This window comes from Azolla caroliniana, unplaced genomic scaffold (genome assembly GCF_043228905.1).
Source record: "Azolla caroliniana isolate FFs.n. ecotype wild unplaced genomic scaffold, voAzoCaro1.0.p SCAF_12, whole genome shotgun sequence".
NCBI classification, from domain to species: Eukaryota; Viridiplantae; Streptophyta; class Polypodiopsida; order Salviniales; family Salviniaceae; genus Azolla; species Azolla caroliniana.
Genome location: NW_028230447.1, coordinates 6399015 through 6425474, shown reverse-complemented (window position 1 = coordinate 6425474; position 26460 = coordinate 6399015). Strand labels below are relative to the sequence as shown.

Genomic DNA, 26460 nt, shown 5'->3' with positions numbered 1-26460 from the left:
TTATGAAGTTGTAATCATGAGAATCTATAGTTCTCAAAATAATTAGCGATTCCCCAAGCTAATAAGCTTGTTTATTCATAGTATCTCACAAAAACCTATTGGTGTCACCTAAGGTGAGTAATGCACCATGTTGGTTGTCTAATGGAAGGACATGTAGTTCAAAATAAATAGGACATATTGTAAATCACAAAAACTAATAGGTAATTTGAGTATGGTCAAAGAATGTGACATTAAAAAGAGCATTTTCGAAATTTGAGATTTAGTTTTGAGATACATATCAATTACTAAAAGCAAGCTGTGATTTGAGTGGAAGGTTCAGGGCCATGTGAGTGAGAAAATAAGTGGTTTTATGAGCAATTGCAACCTCTCCCTCCTATAAAAACGTTCATTAAGGGGTTTGAGAGGGAGTTGGTTCTTTAGTTATTATATAGAGCACTTAATCACAATCCACAACGCAACCTTGGTCATCAGAGAAAAGAAAACCATGTTCTACTCTCCCCTTTGTATCTCTCCATTCCATTGCTAAAGTTCAATTACTTAATCATCTGTTCATTTCCCATTTCTTATTAATCACATAGTGTGAGTGAGTGTTGATGATGGTTATGTGAATGTGTGTATCCAGAATCATGATGCCCCATTGCAATACATGAGAACAGAAGAGTTTGCTAGCATGAACTCCTAATAAGACACATATTCTTGTTACCCTTCACACAAATAAAATGTTTTTAAATCCTCAAATCTAGTTAAAGCAACATTTCTCACCATGTCAGGAATGTCATGAACAATTTACCGACAAGATCTTTTGTATCATTCACTCATTTTTTGTACATCCTCCAACAGGATTGTCCACATGTATATTTACGTGCATTAAAATGTGTATCTCTACATGTGCGCGTATATACGACATTCCATATGTTAAAGCCTAATCTGAAAGCATTGCCTTCATACATCATGTAAGTTGCCACACTCATCTGATGTGATATAATAGGTACAACACACTAAGTTGCCATGCTCATCCAAAGTGGTAGGGTACGTATAGCATGCTGCTAACCCCACATAAAACGGAAGAGAAAAGCTTGAGTCTCAACTAAAAGCACATTCATAAGTAACTCATCAAAGGTATATGGATACTCTTTAAGCGTGTGAGGGTACTCGTTAGGGCATACACATCCTATCAATAAAACTGTCTTGGTTAATTTCCTCCTTGTGTTTCTAATTACGACTTTAAATCTTGTTGTGGACTCAACATGCTAACTTTAACATGAATGCATCATAGGTTTAGATTGGTTCTGTTATACTTAGTAATAGAGCCATTATAACTTTTCTGAAAGGGTATAGCCCCATAAAAATAAGGAAACTGCATTTCTAAAGGTTAAAAAAGACGGTGGAAATGTAAGAGTGTCCAACAAAAGAATTCAGCGACTCAATTTAAAATCCCATACATTGTTAGTAGTCGAGAATCAGTTCCATGTCAAAACTTCAGCCATTAAATAATAAATGGTAGGGAGGGTCAAGCAACACTCTTGCCAACTCTTTGTTTTCTTCTAACAATGGTACAGAGCAGAAATGTGCTCTTTGCAGAACTCACCTGCATCGAGACTGGCAAGTTTCACTCGATAAAAAAGAACATAGTTATCGCCCCATTGCACTCATCCTTGGCATTTGCTGCAAGCCAGGAGGCTATATAAATAGCAACAAAAAAGCACGCTTAGATCTCATACTTAAATATAAAAAAGTTTTGAAACACAAAGGGTACCACAAAAGACAGTCGGTTAAAACATATAGAGTTTTCAAACCTGGAAAGAATACTGGAAGGCGTCATTCATGTGACCATATTGTGCACGATTGCCAGTAAAATTTGGCCTTTGTAAATACACATCTAACTGGTTTTGGATAAAGCTCCCATGGAATATGTTTTGGTTGTTTTGTCCCATCCATGGACCTTGGAATTGTGTATGAGGTACCCATGATCCATTTACTCGCATATAATCCTCGCTATGATTTCCTACTATAGTATGCATAGTTTGCATCGTTCCAGGAATGCCAGTTTGCATCCAAAGTGGTTGTGAATACCTTTACACATAAAAGAGTTTGTGAGGCGACATCTATTACAATCATACATGTTTCTAAAGTAAATAAATGGAGTCCCTACGTCTCTATGTCCAGATTATATCCAATGGCCTATCTTTGGCTTCCTTTAAACTCCATTAATAAATGGTGAAATTATGACTCACAATCATATATGTAATAGAGTCAATCAGGTAAGAGGAAAGCAATTATCTTAGCGGATGACCATTTGTCTTCGTATATTATATGGACATAGACTTCAGGTTAATCAAACGTGCAATTACGCGTAATGACCATATCAACATCTGTAAAGAAAAATAGCTACATTGTTTGATTGCTTTTCAAGCATTCCACGTACCTTTTGTAGTTGCGGTCATAGTCAGGATCCTTCATGTCTTTCTCTCTATCACGGAATATTGCTACCCTGCTCGAATTGATCAATGGGCTCCTCTCCTCCCCAGATCTTACATTGAAGGCTCGTGCATCTGAAGAATATTCTGCAAGATTCTCTTCTGCCCTCTTTGGAGAAATTGCATCCAATATTCTATTACTCTCGTCCATCAGATTTGACCTGTCTCTATTAGGGCTAAAGATCCTAGCTCTAGCTTTATCATATTCTTCTTCTCTTTCTTCCATGCTTTTCATTTGGGACCTTCCTTGATCACCAGAATTCCGAAGACTATTGGCATCAGTTGCACTGCTTTCCCTCTTCTTGATAGCAAACTTCTCTCCCAGTCCAGACTTCTCCGGGGATGCATTCTCCAATGGGATATCCATCAATCTGACGCTAGGAAGCTTGCATTCTGATGATGTCTTCACAAGGAGAATCCTTGAAGTGCTTGGTGGGAGAGAATTTACAACCATGGATTGAAGACCATAGTGTTGTGCTACCCGATGGGCAGCCAAGCGCTCATACGAAGAAGTCATGGGCTTCAGCAAGAGATCCTGTTGATTAGGGTTCCTCACAAACCTTTCAATTTCTCGTTCAAGCCGCAATACTGGCCACAAAGGGAGTTATATAAGAAGGTTATAATATGTTGCACTTATGACACAATTTGCAAGAAATTATATGAAAAAGCTTCAGGAATCAACATGGCACGAAAGTATCAAGGGTGCAACAGGTAGCCAAAAGAAACACAAAGCGAAGAGAACATAATTCTTTGAAATTAGCACAAATGATGTTATATACGAAGGTAACAATCTCTTCGAATTATGACACAATTTGCAAACAATTATATGAAAAAGCTTCAGAAAACAACACATCAGGAAATATCGAGGATGCAATAGGTAGCCAAAAGAAAACACAGAGCAAAGAGAGCATACTTCTTTGAAACTAACAAAAAGGGTGTTATCTAAGAAGGTAAAGATCTCTTGGACTTATGACACAATTTGCAAAGAATTATATGAAAAAGTTTCATGAAACAACACAGCAGGAAATATTGAGGATGCAACATGCAGCCAAAAGAAACACAGGGCGAAGAGAGCATAATTCTTAAAATCTATTGGACACAGGACGGTTACTTCATCCAACCAATGGCTAGCTAGAGGTGGCTAAGGCCTCTCCATAGATGACTCACCTAGAGCATGGGTGACGGTTGTCCACCACTTTGAAAAAGACTCTCACCTAGTGTGTGAGTAAGGCATGTCCCCCACTTCACAGAAGTCTATTCCATGCCCTAGACCTTAAACCCTTACCCATCATTAATCCCCCTCGGAACCTCATCATCATGTGCACTTATACTAGTGGACATAGGCAAAAAATACTAGCATGTCTCACACCTTGTGATGGCTTTGCCTGTAAGCATTCCCACTAACTTGAGCCCATAATTGTTAACAAATGCCTATTTTGTGTTAAGAATACGTTTCACTGAAGTATTCTACATGTATTCTATGTTTTAAACTGTCATTTAAAAATATGTCATGAATTCTACGTAATTAATAAGTATTTAATACTTCCAAAAAGTTAAAGAAATTAAAATTTTATTTTGTTGAGAAAACCTTAAAATTTTAAGAAGTATTTCATGTATTTTAAACGTATTCTACATATTTAAGGTATGTTATGTATTTTATCTGTAAAATACGTATTCTAAGTATATAAAGAAAAAAGGTAGAATGCTTAGCATACATATTATACATGTATTGAATGTTAAGTATTCTATAACTATGCCCGACCCTTAACATCTCACATCATAACAATAATACTCTTCTGTATCTCAACATCAAGGACACATGATATGCTTCGCTATCCCCAAGAAATCCTTTTCTTGTTACCAAAGATGTACAAGATGAGAACCCAATGATCTCATACTTGTGTCAGAAAGAAAATTATGTCAAATGCTTCAAGAAAGCACCAATCCAAAATGATTCACTTCGTTTATCATCATCAAAGATCCGGAACACAGGTTTTTCACGGGTTTGCCTTGTTAATGATTTCCCTAGCTTTTTTCCCATAATCTAACATGTTTACATTTGTATATGGTGGTTACATGAGGAGATAATTATCTCAGAGTTATATCACAAAACAACAAATCTGAGAGTAAAAAAAAACCAGTCACCTTATTTGCCCCTAGTTACTTAGATAATTGATGTCAAATATTGTTCAAAAAATGTCCAAGTTTACTTTACTTTAAATTTGACATTGTTTGGAAACCATCTTTAAGTTTTGTGATTGATATTACAAATACCTCGCAACCATGAAATGTTTTAGAGCAAAAAACTTCGAATACAAAAACACTTATTAATAAATCATAGCCAAACTGATTGAAATGAAAGTTTCTTAGCTTTTGGTTTGTTTTAGACTCCTGGACTTTTCAAGATTCATGAATAGATCATTATCGTACAATTGTGATTGCAAAGCGAAACATCTCAAAATGTTGGAAAGAAAAAGATGATTTCATGCTAGGAAAACATAAATAACAGAAAACAGTTCATTTTTCGCTCTTTGCTTTCCATTTTCTGTTTTTTTTCCTCTCAAGGGCACATGGTGAAGTTTATTATACACCGTCATTACCAGAGATGGCTTTCATGTTCAAGAATCACACTAATATAACAGGAAGGAATAAAGAATAGAGCACAAAAGTTATGGAATAAAGACGGACTATCAACTGAGTAAATGCAGTTGCATCCATACACAAGTAAAGTATTTCTTAACCCTTCTATCTGACAGCATTTCATTACCCCTCAAATCCCACGGTAATGTCTTACTTAACACTAGAATCTCACAGTATGCCCAACATGAAAGTGTGTTTCAACCCTAGAATCTGAGGGTATACCTAAACTCTAGAATCTGGAGACTGCCAGTGTTTCTTATGTCTAGATTCAGATACAGTTGCACATCCTAACCCTGTAACCTGGATTCTGACAGTTATATCTGAGCCCAAGAGTCTGAAAGTTATGTCTGAATCCCGGAGTCTCGAAGTTATGTCTGAAACCTAGAGTGTGACAGTTATAACTCTCTTAACCCTAGATTCTAGATTCTGATAGTTACGTTGTAACCTTAGAATTTGATGGTTTAAAGTCTCTCTTAACCCTAGAATCTGACGATTCTTTTAACCTGCTGCTGACTATAACCCAAGAATCTAAGAGTTGTTGTGTATGTGAAATGGACTCTAGGGTTTGACCTAAAGAAGAAAAAAAAGGGGGGGGGGGGGGGGGGGGAAATCAGGGGAGCTCAGAGGGAGGGGAAGCATTCATGATTACCTGTGATCCTGTTGCGAGAATTGACAGCCTCCATCAAGAAGGGGTCGAGAGGGGGAGCTTCATCCTCGGGAGCCATCCTATCCTGTCTTCTTCTGGAACAGAAGAGAACAGAGACAGACACAGACACAGACACAGAGACGGGAGGGAAGAAGGAGAGGAGAGAAAGAAGAGATGAAAGAAGAGATGGGAGATATATATCTATATACTCTCTCTCTCTCTCTCTCTCTCTCTCTCTCTCTCTCTCTCTCGTGTGTGTGTGTGTGTGGAGAAATGCTCTCTTTCACACACACAATATCTGGGAACAAATTTAACTCTTCTCTCTCTACCCTAGTCTACTCTAGTCTGGTCTCTTCTGTTCTGGACTGGTCTGTTCTGGTCTGTTCTGGTCTGGTCTGGTCTGGCATGGTCCAATCTGGTTTGGTCTGGTTTGGCCTAATGTGGTCCGGTCTGGTCTGGTTTGGCCTAATGTGGTCTGGTCTGGTTTGGCCGAATGTGGTCTAGTCTAGTCTAGCATGGCTTAATCTTGTCTAGTTTGATGTGGTATGGTCTAGTCTGGTCTAGCATGGCCTAATCTGGTCTAGTTTGATGTGGTCTGGTCTAGTCTGGTCTAGCATGGCCTAATCTGGTCTAGTTTGATGTGGTCTGGTCTAGTCTGGTCTAGCATGGCCTTGTCTAGGTACGCCTGTGTGAGAAAGGGTGCCCTTGCCCCCCAATTATCCTCCCTATTTGCTTCTAATGATCCTGGTCTAGGCCTCGCCTTTGTTTGGCTTTGCTTGTGTCAGAAAAGGGTGTCCTCTCCCCAATGATCCTCTCGATTCGCTTCTACGAATTCTCGACTCTCCTCCTCCTCCTCGTGCGTATTATACATCGACACTTGATCCCCCATCCGTTTTCACTTCCATGTCCTCACATTGCCATACTACAACTACTATTACGTATGGTTGTCATAGCATGTGACTTACATATGCTTGTCGTAGCATGAGATTGGCTCCTTGTACTCCCCTCACAATAGCCCACCACACACATGCACACAACTAGAGTGAGTTCTCTCCGACTTGGAATTTTCTCGATGTAATGGTTCATCTAGGAGGCACCTAATATTGATAACATCATACGAGCTTAATATTTTGGATTGTTAGAACCCATAGCTTTCCTTACTTGTTGGCACCTACATTTGCTATGCATTTATGACTATATGTCTAATAGTCTTAATTAACTTTAAAAGCAAATGAAAGGGTGCAAGACCACCCCTAGAGAAAGTTAAGAGATATTATGTGTCAAGGCAAAGTCTTAGTTCATGAAACAAGAGTTAGCTCTTGAATCTAAGAGAACAAAGGCAAAGAGACGATGACATCTAGAGGTACTATGTTAAAACTTGTGCCACAAAAACCCTACTATATCGATTCAATGAAATGGAACCATCTATGGACTAACTCTATAAATTCTGGGTTATCCAACCTAATGGCTCCTATTTTGGCTAGATTTACTCATTTAACACCTAATCTAGTTGGCGGAGGTGTAGGGCTACTAGGATTGCTAGATGCATTAGGAGAATCAAGATCAGATTTAATACTAGCACTTACTTGGTTAACTTAATGTCTAGGTCGATGAGGGCAATTTATCAATATATGTCCTGGGCCACCACAATATAGACATAAACAGTTTGCTCAATGTCTTTGCTTTTTAGTTTTTGTTAAAGGTCCTCAACGACGTGTATGGAGTAGGACCACCTATTGAGTTAGGGGTAGGGACCAATTTATCAATATATGTCCTAGGCCACCACAATATAGACATAGACGATTTGCTCAACGTCTTTGCTTTTCAATTTTTGTTTAAGGTCCTCAACAACGTGTATGGAGTAGGACCACCTATTGAGTTAGGGGTAGGGACCTACAAAGTTCCAAAGGATGGTAATGTCGTCATATGTTTGCTCTGATCAACGTGAAGACCATTGTTGATGCTCAGAACATCGCTCGAATAGATGGTTGTCACATCATTATGAAGTCCTTGTCGAACTTGATCCATCAATGCCTCTTCGTCGCAAGGGATGTCACATGCAAGAAAGCTAAAATCTGCCACATAGGCTGAGGTTGGGCAATCTCCTTATCGTAACCTTCAAATCTAATTGATAGTAGTTTCCCCACTATCCGCAGATTCTGTAAAACAAGCTTGAAACTCTTTTAATAAACTCATCAAAATTATCCAAAATGGGGCACCTTTTCTTGAGTAATGGCGCAAACCAAGCTAGCATTGTTCCAATCAATAAAGTATTGACCAACCCTATTCGTGCCGAATCGGTTGGATATTAAGTGAGATGCATTCGTAATTTACTAGACATACTTGGTATAGAAATCCTCAAACTTGTGACTAAGTACCATCAAACTTCGATGGAAGACATGTATTGGGTTCTTTTGGCGGATTTGGTGCTTGCAATGCTTGTTGTCGCAAATTTACTAATGCCACTTCAAGTTGGTGAACCCTTTGAGTTAATTCCTCATGTTGTTGAGCTTTCTCAACATTCACTTGTTGTAAATCCTCGAGAAGTGTTTGATTCTCCTGCTCCAAGGCCATGAACTTGGTGGTTAAGCCTTCAAGATAAACTACAACGCGCATTTATTCTTGTTTACTTACTATTTCCATGGTTACAAGAAGATAGGATGAGAGGTTCTTCAAAAAATAAAAAGATAAAAAAGATGGCAATGAAGAAGGGTAGTATTCCAATTCAAATTGTCAGGGTTGTAGCCAAGAACAAGTTTAAAATGAAAACAAGAGAGGAATGAAGATGGCAATGAAGAAGGGTAGTATTCCAGTTCAAATTGTCAGGGTTGTAGCCGAGAAGAGGAAAATAAGAGAGAAATGAGAGTGAAATACGAGGAAATTGACAATGAAAACAAGGGTTACAAGAATAGGTTGAAGACTAGTGTTGGACCGGAATGGTTCCATATATATCATAATGAAGTGTGAAATCATAAATATAAATCTATACTAATGGTTGAGGTTACACATCTTTTTGGAGAGGTTATGGGTTCAAATCTCTATTATGAGTTTGTAGTTTTGTTATATGCTCATAACACTTGGTACAATAGTTGTGAAGATCGCGACACCAACAAAGGACATCAAGCTCAACCAACCATAGGAAAATAGGGGGATAGAACAAACCAAATAAGGACCAATATGGCCCAATGGGCACTCTAGTGCAAAAGAGAGAAACTTTGTAAAAAAACTATAAAAGACACTTGTTGTGACTTTTAGGGTTATTCGTCATTCTTGAGAGTTCTCTCCCTATTAGCGTATTAAGCTCCACCTCTATGTCCCTAATCCTTATTAGAGCTAAGAAAGATTAGGGTTAAGGAATAATCAAGAAGAGAAGTTATTGATAAAGTACTTTCTTTGTGTTTTGCCCTGTCTATCATTATAAGAGATAGAAAGAGAGAGTAAAGCAAGAGAGAAAAAAGAGAGAGATTAAGTTCTAATCCTAAGCTAAGTTAGTTAGTAGCTCGGGAGTGTTTGACAATTGTTCCCGCCCCGTTTGTCACCAAGAGGGAATATTTGGGTCCGAGCTCAAGGCCAACAACATCGACGAGAAGGTAAAAACTCCCACCAATTTATAGATACATTTCGGTGAGGCACACGAAAGTGACACAAATACCAAAAGTATATATGTAATACTAGAGTCATCATTCATCACCAAATGTTGTGGGCATAGATAATTTAAACTATACGTTTAATATTATGAGATATTGCCCACCTCGGACAAGCTAACACATGATTGCCACATAACATATTTGCATGAATACCAAGTAGCAATCACGTATAAATGTGAGGCCACATGCATACACGTGTCCCAAAATACTATATAAGCAAGTGATATTGGTATTGATACGCCATTATGTTTCAATGCCAATCTTTGGTGTACTCTTGTATATTGTGCATTAACATTCATTTATTATTTCCCTCTTCCCTATTGTTCTTTGATATGATATTGTTCTCATATTGTTCTATTATTTCCCTTTTCTTATTGTCATTTTCAATTCAATATTGTTATTTGCTATGATCTTGACAATTTTTTTTTAGCAAAACACTAACATCATTGCCAATATGTCCAATGAGAATTGCATCCCCACACCACCATCAAACTTCCTTATGAGCACTATGCTCCATATATTTCAAAGTCAGTGCTCTCCACACCACCATGAATATCTATCTAGCAACACATCCACTTCAATGATGAATGCCACTTCTAACCAATTGACAACAATGGTAAGGAGTCAAACATGAACTTCATCACCATACACTTGGAAGACATACTTAAAGTCTATACATGCTAGAAAACATGTGCATCTAGATCAACAAGTTCAATGTACTTGATGTGGTTTAGAGGGTAGATTGAATATTAACATAATCAATGAGCAAATATGTTGTGGTGATGTTTTAAGTCATGGATAATATTCCCCATTTGCCTCCAAATATGGTAAATGCAACTTATGGGACTGACCAAGAACTTCACAATTAATTCAAGAGGCTACCCATTTCACATCTCAACAATAGTAAACACTTGGATTATGATGATGTGTATCCCCTTCATATGGGTCCCTCGTGGTTGTGGACAATGCATATCAAGAACAATTGCACGAAACCACATATTGTTTGAACATCAAAAGACCAATGTGGTATTGTCCTTCATGTGGGGTCCATGAGGCAATGATGTTACAATACCCTTGTACATTGAGAGCATTAACATGCTACGATGAATTGGATGACATTGAAATCCAACTATACTCGATGGCATACCTCCATGCAAATCTCTCCTTTTGAGATGAATGTTCTTTAGGTAATTGGGTAATAATTATCAATGGTCATGGGATTTAGTTGCTTTGATCAAAGCAACAACAATTACTTACCCCCCCCATTGATTAAAGATATCGCTACTTGCCAAGCTAGAAAGATATTGATAGGTGTTGGGGTATGAAATGTTGCTCTCCTGGTGCATGAAAAAGTTTTAGATGGAAGAAGTTAACTTTGGGAGTGATAGATATCCCAAACTAGTGCACATAACAAAAGCGCTTAATCAATGTTATTTTGATAAGAGGTCATCAACTTGGTAGGTGTTTATAAGATCATTTTCACCTAGTCAAATGAACAGATATGAACATTGGATCCCTACTTCTATGAACAAAGTGCAACTGAATGTAAATGTCAAGCCATTATAGTAACTTGCCATTTGATGAACGTAGATTATGTCACTAATGTAAAGGAGGACATTGGAAAGCTTCTCTAATTTATCTTCATTTTACTAGTAGGAGAACAACTTGGTTGAGATCCATTTTATAGTTCCCAAAAGGAATGGGAAGGTCCACTCCTTGATCATCAGAACTAGCTCTTTGTGTTCGTGTAGCACTTTATGTCAACAAGTTGTTTCGTAGATGTTCAAGTCATGAGAATAGGCCATTTTGAAGCCGTGACACGGTTGTAGAACATCATAGATTATACTTTGAGATGTTGTAGAACATTACACACTATATTCATATAGCAACCTACAATGTATTCTCTGCTCCATGCTCACCTCCTTAAGTGGTACTACAAAATGTTTTCTGTGCCTAAGTCACATTAAAGGTTAGCATGTCATAATGTCATTGGGCCCGAGCTCCCCTCCATTGATTGAGTATAGGTAATGAGTATTTTAAACAAGGTAGTGAGGTTTTGTGTGCGATCAATGTTGTATAGTGTGAACGATATTGCAACATATAGTTTGTAATAGATCACCCTTCTAGTAACGATTATACATGTGTGTTACTGTAGATACCTTAGTCATCCAATTTCATTGATGAACGATATTGCGACATATAGTTTGTAATAAATCACCTTTCTAGTAATGATTATACATGTGTGTTACCATAGATACCTTAGTCGTTTGTAATAGATCACCCTTCTAGTAACAATTATACTTGTGTGTTACCGTAGATACCTTAGTTGTCCAATTTCATTGATAACCATCTCCAGTGACCTACATCAACGAATCCCATAATAGATAACACACAGATTGACAAAAGTTGTTGGAGTAAAATATCCATCGAGCATAACTCAATCAATGATCAAACTCATTACCCGCTAGTATCTCGCGTCCTTGATTGGACAACTTTCTCGAGATGTGGCATGCACAATAGAGAAAAGCACCTAAAAAATGAGTTTTATTATAGGCTAAGGTTATATTCAAAGACATAATTGAAACGGCTTTATAAGGGATAACTTTAAACCAACAAAAATATAGTTTAATTACTAAGAGCTAACTATTGGTATGGTTTTGGTGTACAATTTGAACGTCATTAGAGGCAACAAAAGGGATAAGAGATGATGTCGAACGAAGTATGTGAAACAAAAAAGAAACCTAACTATTTTGGTAAGGGCACTCTTGAAACCTATAAAAGGAGAAGGAGAACACGTTGTCATGGGAATGGTTTTGGTGTACCAGTTCAAATGTTGTTAAGAGGTAACAAAAGGGAGAAAGATGATATACAATACATGAGATATATAGACATATATACACACACATACACATACACATACACACTCAATTATACTTGTAAAACACGTATACACCTACTTGCACGGGGCTCGACTGAACATTTTGAGAGAAGCCGAGACCCACGTACAACCAACAGTTAAGAGGAATAACATATTCGACAACTCTTCATCAAACCCATACTCTCTGGTTCAGGTCCCCGGTGGTCTCGCTCACATTTCACCTAGCGACAATGCATGCTTGTGTTCTAACAGGCGGATGAAAAGGCCTCAACTCGATGATTCGAATCACAACTCTAGTTACGCACCTAGTCGGGGCAAGATTAGAATCACAACTCCAATTGCCCACCCAATCGGGGCGTGATTCGAATCACGACTCCAATTACCCACCCAGTCGGGGCGGGATTCGAATCATAGCTCCAATTACCCACCTAGTTGGGGGCGCGATTCGAATCGCAACTCTAATTACCCACCCAGTCGGGGCGCAATTTGATGGAACCGAACATGACATGATGGAGCCGAACAGATTGATGTGTTTTCGCGGTTCGTCCAGTAGGAGTCGGTTTCTCATGACGCCAATCATCGATCGGCCGGACGGACATAAGGGTGGGTGTGGAAAGCGAATTTCTTTTTCTTTTTGTCCGGACAGGTGTGAAAGCATCATGTGGACGCGTTTGGACCGGGGGGGGGAGGTTTAAATAGAAGGTTCTAGAGACTGTTCGAAGGTTTTTGCGTTTTGCTTTCCTATTCGCCTTTCTGCGGCCATGGCAGCCCAAGCTCTGCAGCATAATGGCGTCTTCACAGCAGCTCCTCTCCCTTCTTGTTCTTCTTCTTCTTCGCCGGTTCCTTCCTTCCGTCCTGTAAGTTCTCTCATCTCTTCCTTCGCTTTTTTGCATGCTGTATGGTTTCCCTTTGAATTTGTTGAAAGATGTTGCGAAGAGAAGGCTTCTTTTTCATTAATTCTTGAAGACTATGTGATGAGAGCATCCTGTGGAAAGGCTTTTCTGTAACCCTTTTTTTGTCGCTCTCTTTGTTTTATCCCCTAAATCCTGCGCTCTATGTATAATCCATGCTTTCTTTTGAATTAGTTGGAGAATATTGTTGGGAAGTATTGTTTCTCACTAACGGTCGAGAAATATGTCTTCGCAAATATTGTGGACAAGAGTTTCTTTCTCTCACACTGTTGGAGGATGTTTTGAAATTGCAAAGGCTAGAGGTCTCAAGGACTAGTCCTCACCACACTTTATAGAAAAGCTAAAGAAAACAAGCTATAAAGATAGAAAATTTAAAGAGAAAAACAATGAGACCAACACCACTTAATTTGGACTTCTTTGAAAAGATGACGACCCCTCTGCTTCGCTGCCTTGTTGTAGCTCAGAAACTTCATATGAATAGTATACTACAAGATTTTCAGCCAATGATCCAATATTGATCCAAAAAAACAACAAATTTTGTTCTCAATGGCTCTAATTCATATGTTATGGTTATTGCAAAACAAACTCTTAATGAAATTGGATGGGTGCTGCTCCCATTGACGAATACCTTGTTTGAAAGTGATACACAGTCTAAACAGTTTACCCAAACTTGGAGGTGAGGCTTCCAATGCTGGAGAAACCTGGGTTGTTGTTGATCAAGCGACATGGAGGCTCGAGAAACCCATTGTCCAGCCAACCGGTTGGCATTCGCATTTCTGAGGACTAAGAGAGGTGAAGAATGTGAGAATCGTGTGTAAGGTTAAAGGAAAGTAAGGGAGGGCAGGTTTACTGAGTCATGCATTGATCACTCGAGAGAGTGTTCGGTTTTCCTACTGAACTGCCAACGCGTCGACAACACCCGACAACTTATAGGTGATGAGCTTAGTGGATTTTGCTTGCCTATAATGCCTCCACTTTGACCACCACCAACAATCCTGACATTTGCTTCTGGAAAGACCTCATCTTGTACACAACTCAAAGAGGGGTCAAAGCTTATATGTGACCTTCCACATCCCAACATTCTATTCCTTTAATCTTTTTTTAACCCATATGTCAAGTTCGAGGAACACCTGAATATTGTAGTGAGCACGTCCAATGGGACTATTCGGTCACTCCCAAACCATTTACGTATCCAAGACATATAGTGGCTAATGTACCAAACCACAATATGCCATTGTCTTTGGGATCTTAAACCCTTTCATGCTGCGACAATTGTAACTAGGTTCTCCACCTTTTTTGCCATGGCTGACATGTCATTCACATACACATGTGCTATGATAAAGATAATCTCGTGGAGTGCATCACATACTTCTCAATGATCTAGTATGCTAACCACATGTAACAATGACTCAATGTGGATGAAATTGATAGGTCGAAGGTTGTTGAATTCATTGTAGGGATGTCATCCACTTATAATGTTACTACCAATAGTAAATTAGATCTCTAGTTATGTCCAATGTAAATATATGGATATAGAGTAGCCTTGAGAAAGCATGAAATTGTTAAAATTTGAAACCATAATTGAGGAGATTGTTCAAGTCCATATAGGGATCAATGGACCCAACAATTTACAAACATAGTTGAGTTGTGAACTTGACTGAAATCTGGGAGTTTGTGGAATGTAATTTTCTTTTTGTAGGTCACTTTGCGGGAATGTTGCATGTGCATCCAAGTGATGGACCTTAAAGTGAAGAATGGTGGCTATATCCATAATAGTTGGAATGATTCCATATGTAGAACGAAAGAAAATGTTTTAGAATACTCAAGTCCTTCCACTAGAGGGAAATCATGATCCACAATACAAAGTTCGTAGCACGCAATTGTACTACCATCAAGGTGCAAATTTGCAACAATACCCATTTGCATGAGCTAGACGAGTAGTATATAAGAAGTGATAATATAATCCATGTTTTGTTGGCAAAGGGAGATGCAAACTCGTTCTCCATCGAAGTTTGCCATTCAGCACTATTTGGACTCTACCATGCATCACTGATAGTCATTGGACAATCAAGAACGTCCGATGTGATTGAGGGGTGGCTAAGCTCAAAGGATGTGGATAATGTTTCAAATTATGATACACAATAAGAGCATTTAATTTGATAATGTGATTGTATAGATCTCAAAGATTTCGAACTTCTTAGAAGTGAGTGTAGAACTAAGTGAAGTAGGTGATGGTAGAATGTCATGATTGTTGTTCCACAAATTGTTCATTAGGGGGACAGAAGACATTTGTACACCCACTTGGATTACTTTTGGCATCCAGGTTACAAACTTCTTTCCTTTTAACATAGAAGCACAATGATATTCATTGGATTTTTTTCAGAAACCTTTGATAGAAGGGATGAAAGATGCATTAAACACCAGTTGAGAGATGTATCTAAGGTTTAAAAGACATCAGTAGAATGGCTCACAAACTATTGAAGATGTGTTGAAAGATATTTTCAGGAAAGGATTTGCTTCTCAAGGAACTGTTACAAGGTCTTGTTTTCGGGAAGGTTTTGTTTCTCACATTATGGGAAAGATTGTCTTTTCAGTAACCATTTTATGTATGTGGTGAAAGATCATGTAGTAAAGGCTTGATACTCCCAAATTGTCAAAGAGAGATGGTTAATTTCTCACAAATGATTGATAATTGCCTTGAACGATATTGTAGGAAAGGCTTGCTTCTCCCAAAATGAAAAATTGTAAACGAAAGGCTTGTTTCTCTAGATGATTGTTAAATGATCTTGCGGAGAACCTTTGTTTTCTCCAGTATTAACTGTTTTTTTAATTATTTGGCCTTCTCTTTTCTGGTTGCATCTGTTCACATTTTGTAGGGGAGAACTGAATTCTTGCAGAGGAGAATGGATCTTCTTCTTGGAGGTCTACCACTACGAAGCAGAACTACTGTAGGAATCAAAGGTGGCTCAGCTAGAAGTATCTCCCGTCTTACTGTTAGAGCAGAAGCAAAGGAAATATTATTTGATGAAGTCTGTAGGTCTGCTTTACAAGCAGGAATTGACAAACTCGCTGATGCAGTTGGCGTCACTCTGGGTCCTAGAGGTGTGAGAACTTATCCTTTTATTCCTTCAAGACCCCTACAGGTGTGAAATTTTCTGTTCTTGTGAATTTTCTATTATTGCTGTCCTGCTCACATAGAGTTTCATGGAATTGCACGTGCTTTCATCTGCATTGTTTGATATATGATATCATTGTCACAAAGTTTTTGCTGTCTTGATTTGTGTTGAGTTTTTTGTTGTCCTCCATTGTCGCAGACTGCACAATCGAACTGCATATGTTTCCATTCGTACTGTGTTTATATAGCGGTGCTTAGGTTTCTGTCTACTTCCATGAGGATGTATCTATCTGAGTCAAACCACTCAAACAAAAAAAAGCAAGCGTTTCATTCCTGTGTGTTCGTGAGATTTATTTCTTTCCTTGTACTTATATAGAGGTGCTTAGGTTTCTGTCTACTTCCATGAGGATGTATCTATCTGAGTCAAACCGCTCAAACAAAAAAAAGCAAGCGTTTCATTCCTGTGTGTTCGTGAGATTTATTTCTTTCCTTGTATTTATAGCTATTTGTTGTTTTGCAAAAAAAAAAAAACACTCGGATTTGCTCTTCCCTTTCCTTCAATTTCAATCAATTTCGGCCCAGAAAGCAGCAGAGAAATGGCTAGAGTGAGCTTTGAAAAGTGTAATTTGGCGGGTGATAATTGCTAAGGCGAACATTGCTATAGGCGAGGTCTCTGGGTTTTTGTCACCCATGTCAATATTGTAATTTTAGTGTGCTTATGTTTCTTGCAGCAAATTTCTTGATGTTGATCATCTACATTTTTTACAGAATTGCATTTGTTAAACTCTTGTTGATGTAGTTCGTTCTAAGGAACTGCATATGATTCATTCTTTGCGTTCTTTAATATATAACCTTGTTGCTTTTAGATATAAGAAATTGTTGTTATAAAGTTCTGCGCTTTCAGACACTGAGCTACTGTTGGCGTTATTGGTCAGATACAAGTTTTTCTGACCAATCATAGACCAGTCACTGCTTACGATTGGTAGCGTAAGGCTCGCCAGGTTTATGAGAATGAGCAATTGGCTATAATTCATGCTTCTTCCAGATGAAAAGAAAATACTTCGTAGGTGCTGCTTTTATTTTGCAAATGGATTATGACATCTTGCATTATTTTCCCAAATAAGCAAATACATCTGAAAGCACCTACAATGGGATGATTAAATGAAGGAGCTATATGCCGAGGATGATGATTTTACGGAGATTAGTGGATGGCATAGACCAGTGACCACCTACACTCGGTAGCCTAAGGGTTATTAGATTTATGGGACCAAGGCTTTGGCTGTAAGTCACACCTTTCCAGCTGGAAAACAATACTTCTGGGGTGCTGATTTTATTTTGCAAATGGATCATGAAACTTTGAAAGCTTGTTTTATATTTCCTAGTGAGCAAATTTGTCTAAAATATATGATCAGCCAGCTGATGAGCTGCATCATGAACATGATCATCTCAGAATTGATTTTCTTCCTTCTAGTGAATGATTATTCATCATAAAACAGTTGAAAGGCCTAAAGTTTGAATTGAAAGTCATGGTCTACACTAGAATTGATGCCTCAGACATGTGCAAGAAGATGCATAATTTGAGGCCAAAGACATTGGGGTTGCTGTAGCCTTTTGCTAGTTCTGGATAGACCAAAGTGTAGCTATGAACGTAATGTTTGATCTATTGGTAAGCCTGTACAATTTTGTCACTTATGAAAGAAATCCAGAATACATGGTCAAAGTATTTATGCATAATAGGCCAAAAATGAGGGGTCTAGTTTGGAGGGAATGGTTCGAGAACATGAGTACTATTTTAAAGTTTTTTCTTCTTTGAAATTCACTGAATCTGTTTTGGGCTCTGAGCTACTTGATCATATTCCATGGTCACTTAAAGTTGCTAGGAAATGCATGTGTTTAATGCTTATTGTTGTGATCTTCTGCACTTCGATTTTTGAAGCCTGTGCTAAAGGATATTGTTCAAGTGGACAAGTTTTTAGGAATTGCATTTGTGTTCTGTTCTTCTTGCTGTTTGATAATGGTGTGCTTTGTCAAATTGTCTGGTTCTATTTGATACTGTGAGCTCTTGATTGTCATCCATGTAAATTTAAAAAATGTCAAACAATGCAAATTCTGTGTGACTTGCTCGATGGTTATTTCTTTGTGTCTCATGTTTCCTAGGAATTGTCATTCTCTGTGATGTAGTCTGCTAAACCTTAAATTTTAGGATTTTAACAAGATATTTTATGTACAATGCAAAAATTTCAGGACGTAATGTGGTCCTCGATGAGTTTGGATCTCCTAAGGTTGTTAATGATGGGGTGACCATTGCGCGCGCTATTGAATTACCAAACCCGATGGAGAATGCTGGGGCTGCTCTCATCAGAGAGGTAGTGCTATGAATAACTGTATGCTCTAGATGATAAGGAGTGGCTTAGAAACAAAGAATATTTTCTATTAAGTTACACTATATATAGCTGTGCACGGATTGGATTAATACTGCCTATACATAGGTAGCTAGCAAGACTAATGATTCAGCAGGAGATGGCACTACAACTGCTTGTGTCCTTGCCCGAGAACTAATCAAACTGGGTCTTCTGAATATTACGTCTGGTGCAAATCCTGTAGCTGTGAGGAAGGGAATAGACAAGACAGTGTCTGCTATCGTTGAAGAGTTAGGAAGAAAGTCTCGCCCCTTGAAGGGCAGAGATGACATCAAAGGTTCTTGACATATTATTATAAGCTTTGCAACTCTTTGCAAATTTGTATCTTTGTGTCTTAGGAAAAGTTGAGGTGCTGAATGCTGTTTAATGTGTAGCTGTGGCGTCTATATCTGCTGGAAATGACAATGCTATAGGCACAATGATTGCTGATGCAATTGAGAAAGTCGGGCCAGATGGCGTTCTCTCAATTGAATCATCATCATCATTTGAAACATCTGTGACAGTTGAGGAGGGAATGGAGGTGAGGTATGGTCTACTATAGTAATATTTGGTTCATTTGAGCTTCATGGGTTGTTGCTGATCTGTATTTTGCTTGCAGATTGATAGAGGGTACATCTCTCCTCAATTTGTCACTAACCATGAAAAACTGATAGTGGAGTTTGATAATGCAAGAATCCTTGTCACGGATCAGAAGATATCATCTATCAAAGATATTTTACCTGCCTTGGAGAAATCCACCCAACTTAGTTCTCCACTCCTCATTGTTGCTGAGGATGTAACTGGTGAAGCACTTGCAACTCTGGTGGTAAACAAGATGAGGGGTGTTTTGAAAGTAGCAGCAATCAAAGCACCTGGATTTGGAGAGAGACGAAAAGCTCTTCTTCAAGATATTGCCATTGTCACTGGTATAAAACAAATTGAACTTCTTTTCAATGTTTGTTAGTAAGATTGTCTAAAAGATGGTTTTCTTACTCAAAATATTTAGCAAAGTTGGTTTCCATTTCTCCTAGCATCATTTTGGTGAATTTATCTTGCATGAGCGTAACTTGTATAACAAATATGGAGAAGTAGGTAGTATTAGGGCATTTCCCTTTAGGACATTGATGACTATCTTTTCCACAATAGCATACCTTGGGGAGACCCTATTAATTGTGAATCAGACTACATTGATGGTTTATGGATTGGTATATTAAGGTGGATTTACTGCACAGGTGCAGAATTTATGGCTAAGGATTTAGGTTTAAAACCAGAAGATATATCTGTGGAGCAGTTGGGAATTGCTCGGAAGATCAAGATTACAAATACTTCTACCACAATCATTGCTGATGCAGCCACGAAAGATGAGATTCAAGCTCGTGTTGCTCAAATCAAGAAAGAACTTGCAGAGACAGATTCGGTATATGATCATGAGAAATTATCAGAGCGGATTGCAAAGCTCTCTGGTGGTGTGGCTGTCATAAAGGTAATATGTAACTTTGCACTCCTGAATGTTGTGTCATGTTATTAATATTTGTTTATTTTAGTTAAATATAGGAAAAAATATCAAAAGTAGTCAATTGTTACAAATTATAAGAATATCCCAATTTAATACTAAGTTGAGTTAAATGGGTATTTTTGGTACTTTATTAATAATAAACTTCAAAGGTATTCTAGTGAATTTTATTAATGTCAAAAGATAAAGGGGTTTCTTGTAATGTTACAAAGGTGGAGCTATTTTGGTGTTTTTACTTTTAACTATTGACAATATCTTGGGAAATTCAAATAGTATACCATCATTACATTATATGAGAGTTTAGCAAAAAGCCATCCAAATTTTGAAAATTACCAATTTACCATTCCTTTTTCTCAGAGTCAAAGTAAAACCCAATTAGTCTAAGTTGGCGGCAATCAAATCATTATTACTTTGCCAAGACTAATTAATAACCAAATCATTAAAATTAAAATCCATTCGTTCACAATTATTCCTTCATGGATAACGTGGTAATTACAAATTTGTTTTCTATCACTAACTTTATTTCACGCATGGGTTATTACTTAACACTAATTTGATTATCAATTAATTGTTGGAAGAAATAACAACCATCTATTGCCCACTTCTTATTTGATATTAGTTAGCTCTGTGAAAAGGAATTGTTATTTGGGAATTCTCAAAATTTGGATGGCCATTTTGGTAAATTCTCATAATTATAGCAGAGGTTGATAAATTCTCCCTGTAAAACTGATTACTAATAAAGAGAAACTGCTACAGGTTGGGGCTGCCACAGAAACAGAGCTAGAAGATCGGAAACTTAGAATAGAAGATGCAAAAAATGCCACTTTTGCTGCAATTGAGGAAGGTATTGTTCCAGGTGGTGGAACTGCCTTTGTTCATTTGTCATCTATTGTTCCAACAATAAAGGAAACTATAGAAGACCCAGAGGAGAAAATAGGTGCTGATATAGTGCAGAAGGTATGTGTTGATCTTTGATTTTTTAAATGTTAATTCACAAATGTTGCTCTGAACTTTGCCTTGAGGGTAACAATATCACTTGTCAGTTAGCAGCCTTGACAATTTGATGTTAAAAGCATCAAAATATCTTAAGAATGCTATTGGATCGTGAATGAGTGTGGTCAGCAGCATTCAAGCGTGGTGATTAATGCTTGTGTTAGGGTTTGTAGGTAATTAGAGCAATCAAATATTGATAAATACGAGAATGTCAATTTGGGTATGGAATTGGTGCTTTTGTTAGAGTAATTAGAGTTAATCCTTTTGCAATAGAATTTTCACAATTTGGATGGCTTTTTAAATTTGTGATAACAATAATGATATATTGAGAATTCCCTTAACTATTAGTATGAATCATTAATAAACTTTACAGAATTTTAACTTAGTATTAATACTATTTGACACAGGCTTTACTAGCCCCAGCTTCCTTAATATCTAGGAATGCGGGTATGGAAGGTGCCGTTGTGGTTGAGAAGCTTTTAGATAGCGAATGGGAGATAGGATACAATGCCATGTGTGATAAATATGAGAACTTGATTGAATCTGGTGTCATTGACCCTGCAAAGGTGACAAGGTGTGCATTGCAAAATGCTGCAGCTGTGGCTGGCATGGTATTAACTACTCAGGCTATTGTGGCTGAGAAATCTAAGAAAAAGGCTAAGTCATCTGTGCCTTCTTTACCAGGAATGAACATTTAAAATATATGATGCAGTAATTTGAAATATCAAGGTGACTATTCTCTCATGATGCAGTAATTTGAAATATCAAGGTGACTATTCTCTCATGATGTATAATAAATCTTGTCCATATCGAAAACTAGAAACACAAGATTAGTGCTAAACACAGGAATATTTTGATTCTTTGCATAAACCCCTCTAAGCCTGATGAAAATGGTGATGCTGTTATTTTAGGACAACTAATCTGAATGGATTAGTAGACAGTGGATTGTAACCTTGATGGTTGCTCTAAATTTTACATTTTTATAGGATTAAATGCATAGATTGTAGTTGTCTGATTATTATCACATCTTATTGTGTGATTGAACAGACAATGATTGAAAGGAGCTTATCTAGAAGTTTATAATAAGTGTGATAAGTATGGCTAACTTATAATTGAGTACTTTTGTATGGTACATGTACTTTTAATATAGGTTCAAGGTTTTCTTAAATAGCTGTAACGGTTTCATAAATACATCATAGTATTGTAACTCTCATCATAAATGTATAAATCAATCATAACGGTGTAACTCTCATTATAAATACACAATATTGATGGGGGAAAACCCAATGGGTAATGGTGATAGCTAGTAAGTGTCCATTCACATGTAACATTACTAATGCAGTTTTGAAGATAGCAATGGACTAAAAGTATAGCTTGAAAGACAATCTTATGTATTGTTTAGTTGTATACCATTTCTTGTAGGGATTACACTTTCTGTTGATCATATTAAGAGGTTGAATGTACTGCCCATTGCCCACCCTTTAAACATTTGCAAACTGTAATAATTGTTTCCTCTATTTAATGAGGAGCAAATAAGTACTAATATTATTTTTGTTAGTTCAAAACCTTAGCTTTGATAACTTGAGACGTTGATCATGAATTCATGTTAGAAAGCATATGAATAGACCAAATAATTGCTAAAATGGCACATATCATTAGAAAGCAAATGAGATTTTACTACACGATTCATTAAAGAGGGGGTTGATCAACTCAGGGATACTTCACAACTTTTCTTGATAGGAATAAGATTCAATTCTTCATGCTCCAAGAGCGGATTTTTTTCTTTCTAGAATTGTTATCATATTTCAAAGAGAACTTTCTCTTGGTCACTCAAAGATGTGGACATTTTTGTGAGCCCAATCTTGGATAATGGAATTCTCTTTGCTTCCTCTTCTCAAGGTACCAATATTCCCTCAAAGACTCTTCATCGTGATAAAAAAAACCTCGAAAATGTTTATCTAGATTTGAAAGTTTTTGGCATGAAAAATAGACAAAGGGGTTTCAAGTTACTTTTGAGTAAAACTTGTTTGGTTTAGTGTTGAAGTTGCTCAAAGGCTCATTATTGCTTGATAAAAAAAACCTTGAAAACGTTTATCTAGAAGTTATAATAAATTTGGACAATTTGTGAACCCATTCTTAGGACATGGAGGAAAAGAAGGAAGGCAAACATCTCATGTTCATGTTTGGATAAGGATAGAGAGAAGATCATATGGATACCATGACAAAGGAATTAATGTGTAAAGTATGTGAATGTGTGCGAGTGAGAAAGAGGCCATGGATAGCTATAAATAGTTGTGTTGTAATTCCTCCATAATATACATAACCTTCATCTTTTTCTTCAAGGACTTCCTCTTGCATTTTTTTCATCATAAGTCATTGTCATTTTTTCCTCATCTTTGAATATCTTTTTCTGCTTTTGTAGGTACCTTGACTTTTTTTATCCTTGTTAAAACTACAACAAATAACCAATCACACACTAATTTTATTATGTCTCAAGCAACCATTAAAGTAGCCCTTGATGGCTCAACTAAGTTCAAGAAGATTCAAGATGCAATCGATTCCATTCCAATCAACAACAAGCAAAGAGTTATTATTCGTGTTGGTCCTGGTATTTACAAGCAACCTATTTATGTGCCCAAAACCAAGAATCTCATCACCCTCCTTGGTGACAAAGCGGAGACTACTGTGATCACTTGGTCAAACACTGCCACTGCCATACAACACCATCTTGTGAGTACTAATTGCAATTACTTTACCCACTTGACATGGCTATGCAACATCATGCATGGATCCATGTGTGTGCACGTGTTGTATGCATGTGTGTATGTGTATACTCATCTGCCATATGCATTCTTTGTGAATTTTCATTTTCATTTTCATTTGTTTCCCCTTTGATTTTTCTATGCACTAGGGATCTGAGGTGATTGGAAAGGGCACTTTTGGCTCTGGCACTTTTATTGTTGAAGGACATGACTTCATAGCCCAACACATCACTTTCGAAAATTCAGCTCCACAAGTAAAGTCCCTTTTTAGTGTCTATTTTCATATCACATTAGTAATGTACAAATATTTGTTTTTAAATGCTAATAATTTGTGTTTTTTTACATTCAAAGGGGTCTGGCCAAGCAGTTGCGATTAGGGTAAGCGCCGATCGTTGCGCTTTTTATAAATGTCGTTTTCTTGGGTGGCAGGTACATTAAGAAAAATTTGGAATCAATAATAAGTATTTTTTAGAATTTAGAATGCACCTAATTATTTTGTCTCAACCAATAGGAAGGAATAAACTGTTGGCGAACTTTCGAATTTTCTTTTAGAAAAACGTTATTTTCACACCACTAACCCTAAGTTGAGTGGCTATTGTTGTTCTTCAATGTAGTCCCTAAGATCTTTCAAATGATAATTATGCAATATAACTTTGACAACGTTTACTCAAACCTTTTTAGAATGATCCGTATAGTTTTTTCTCACGTTTCCTTAGGCTTGATGTATGTCAACAAAGTATGGATGAGCTTTTGCTCTATACCCAGCCTCATGTATTTCCTTTGTTGCTTGTGAACACTTTATACCATTTAACAATGTGTTGTTATCTGAAACACCCTCAAGAGATAATAATTAGCTAGTAGGTCTAAGGATTGAGGTTTAATAAATCCTTCAATGTTGTACGTAGCTATTTGCATAACAAGATTGGAGTTGACACATGGAGCTTTTGGATGAGTGCAGGATACAACTTACTTTCATAATGGAAGGCATTATATAAAAGATTGTTACATTGAAGGCGATGTCGACTTCATATTTGGAAATGCGACCACATATTTCGACGAATGTCACATCCATTGCAAATCGAATGGTTATGTTACTGCACACAAACGTGGGACTGAATCTGAAACAACGGGTTTTGTGTTCTATAAGTAAGACTCAAGAGTTTCAAGATTGTCATTTTATTATCACATAACTTTGTCATGCTTATTCTCTTCTTCTTTTGTGAGCATTGTTGTTTTCCTTTGAACCCAACCTAATGATGATCTTTGGAATGATGTATTGTGATGTAAAATTTGCATGTTTATCGTAGGTGCAATATTACTGGCATTAGCAAGAACACTCCATACATGTACTTGGGTCGTCCTTGGGGACCATATGCACGAGTGATATATGCCTACACACAAATGGATGCATGCATCCGACCTGAAGGGTGGGCTAATTGGGATAATACAAGTCAAAACTACAAGACATCTTCGTGCTATGAGTACAAGTAATGTTTCTCCCTTTCTCAAAATAAAATAACATGACAATTCCACATTGTGATTAATAGTTAAGGATATAAAGTGGTTGAATCTCATTAAAATGCATTTCTCTATAGATGCATCGGAGAAGGGAGTGATGGTTCAAAACGTGTAAATTGGGTCAAGAAAGCAGAAGATAAAGAAATGCAAAAATTTGTGAACTCTAGCTTCATCGACTCAGAGCAAACATGGTTGAAATTGGCCCAAGCACCATCAACCTAAAATTTGCATAACATCCTCTTTTGTTCTAACTTTGTTGATCAACATGTTACAATCCTTAACATATTGTTTTAACTTTTATATGTTGTTTATAACTTTCATAAGATCCAATGCATCATCAAATAAATGATTGAATTCATTGTGGAGACATTTTAGTACAACATTATTTATATTTAAATCATAATAATATACTTCGGATTTCCAATTCAATCGTAATATACTTCGATATTATTGGTATTATAGCATAGCCAATACATTGGAACTTATGGAAGAAATTGAATCTAGAGTACGAGAACACACGATCTTTACATTTCCGCTAAACAAACGTATTGATTGCGTTACAAATGTCCCCCCTCCCTCCCTACAGTTTAAACAATGATTTAATGGTTTACGTTGTTCGGTTTGAGTTCAAGTTTTTGTAAACGGTTCGGTTTGAACCATTATTTGCTTAATGATTTTTTGTTTAAACGGTTTGAAACTATGGTTAAAATTGTTTAAACGGTTCGGTTTGAACTTTTATCGACATAATGATTTTTAGTTTAAACGATTTGAAATTGTGGTTTAGATTGTTTAAACGGCTTAAACGGTTTAGAGTTGACAATTGATTATTAATTAATTTTCTTGAATAGTTTCGATTTAAATGATTTCGGTCTAAACGTTTTCATGGTTTGGTTTGGTTCCATTCAGTTTAAGTCTCAATTTTTTTAAACGGTTTGAATTTGACACCTTTGAACTGAACCAC

The 26460-nt window shown here is 37.1% G+C and overlaps 3 protein-coding genes across 3 annotated transcripts; 2 read left to right on the top strand and 1 right to left on the bottom strand.

Moving 5' to 3' along the window:
• Positions 1-1337: 1337 nt before the first annotated feature.
• LOC147856969 (uncharacterized) lies at positions 1338-5900 on the bottom strand. Its single transcript, XM_087328469.1, has 4 exons — positions 5767-5900; positions 2426-3065; positions 1797-2073; positions 1338-1680 (listed from the first exon to the last, which is right to left on the bottom strand). Exons 1-4 carry the CDS (start codon positions 5840-5842, stop codon positions 1633-1635), a joined length of 1041 nt encoding a protein of 346 aa, XP_087184595.1. The 5' UTR covers positions 5843-5900; the 3' UTR covers positions 1338-1632.
• Positions 5901-13019: 7119 nt separating this feature from the next.
• Positions 13020-21920, top strand: LOC147856968 (ruBisCO large subunit-binding protein subunit alpha-like). The gene is made up of 9 exons (XM_087328413.1): positions 13020-13145; positions 16076-16301; positions 18559-18680; positions 18804-19011; positions 19109-19254; positions 19333-19639; positions 19946-20196; positions 20983-21183; positions 21627-21920. Exons 1-9 carry the CDS (start codon positions 13050-13052, stop codon positions 21915-21917), a joined length of 1848 nt encoding a protein of 615 aa, XP_087184539.1. The 5' UTR covers positions 13020-13049; the 3' UTR covers positions 21918-21920.
• A 1652-nt stretch (positions 21921-23572) lies between these two features.
• LOC147856967 (pectinesterase 31-like) lies at positions 23573-25856 on the top strand. The gene is made up of 6 exons (XM_087328623.1): positions 23573-23949; positions 24131-24235; positions 24333-24410; positions 24940-25127; positions 25289-25468; positions 25577-25856. Exons 1-6 carry the CDS (start codon positions 23707-23709, stop codon positions 25719-25721), a joined length of 939 nt encoding a protein of 312 aa, XP_087184749.1. The 5' UTR covers positions 23573-23706; the 3' UTR covers positions 25722-25856.
• The last annotated feature ends 604 nt before the right edge of the window (positions 25857-26460 follow it).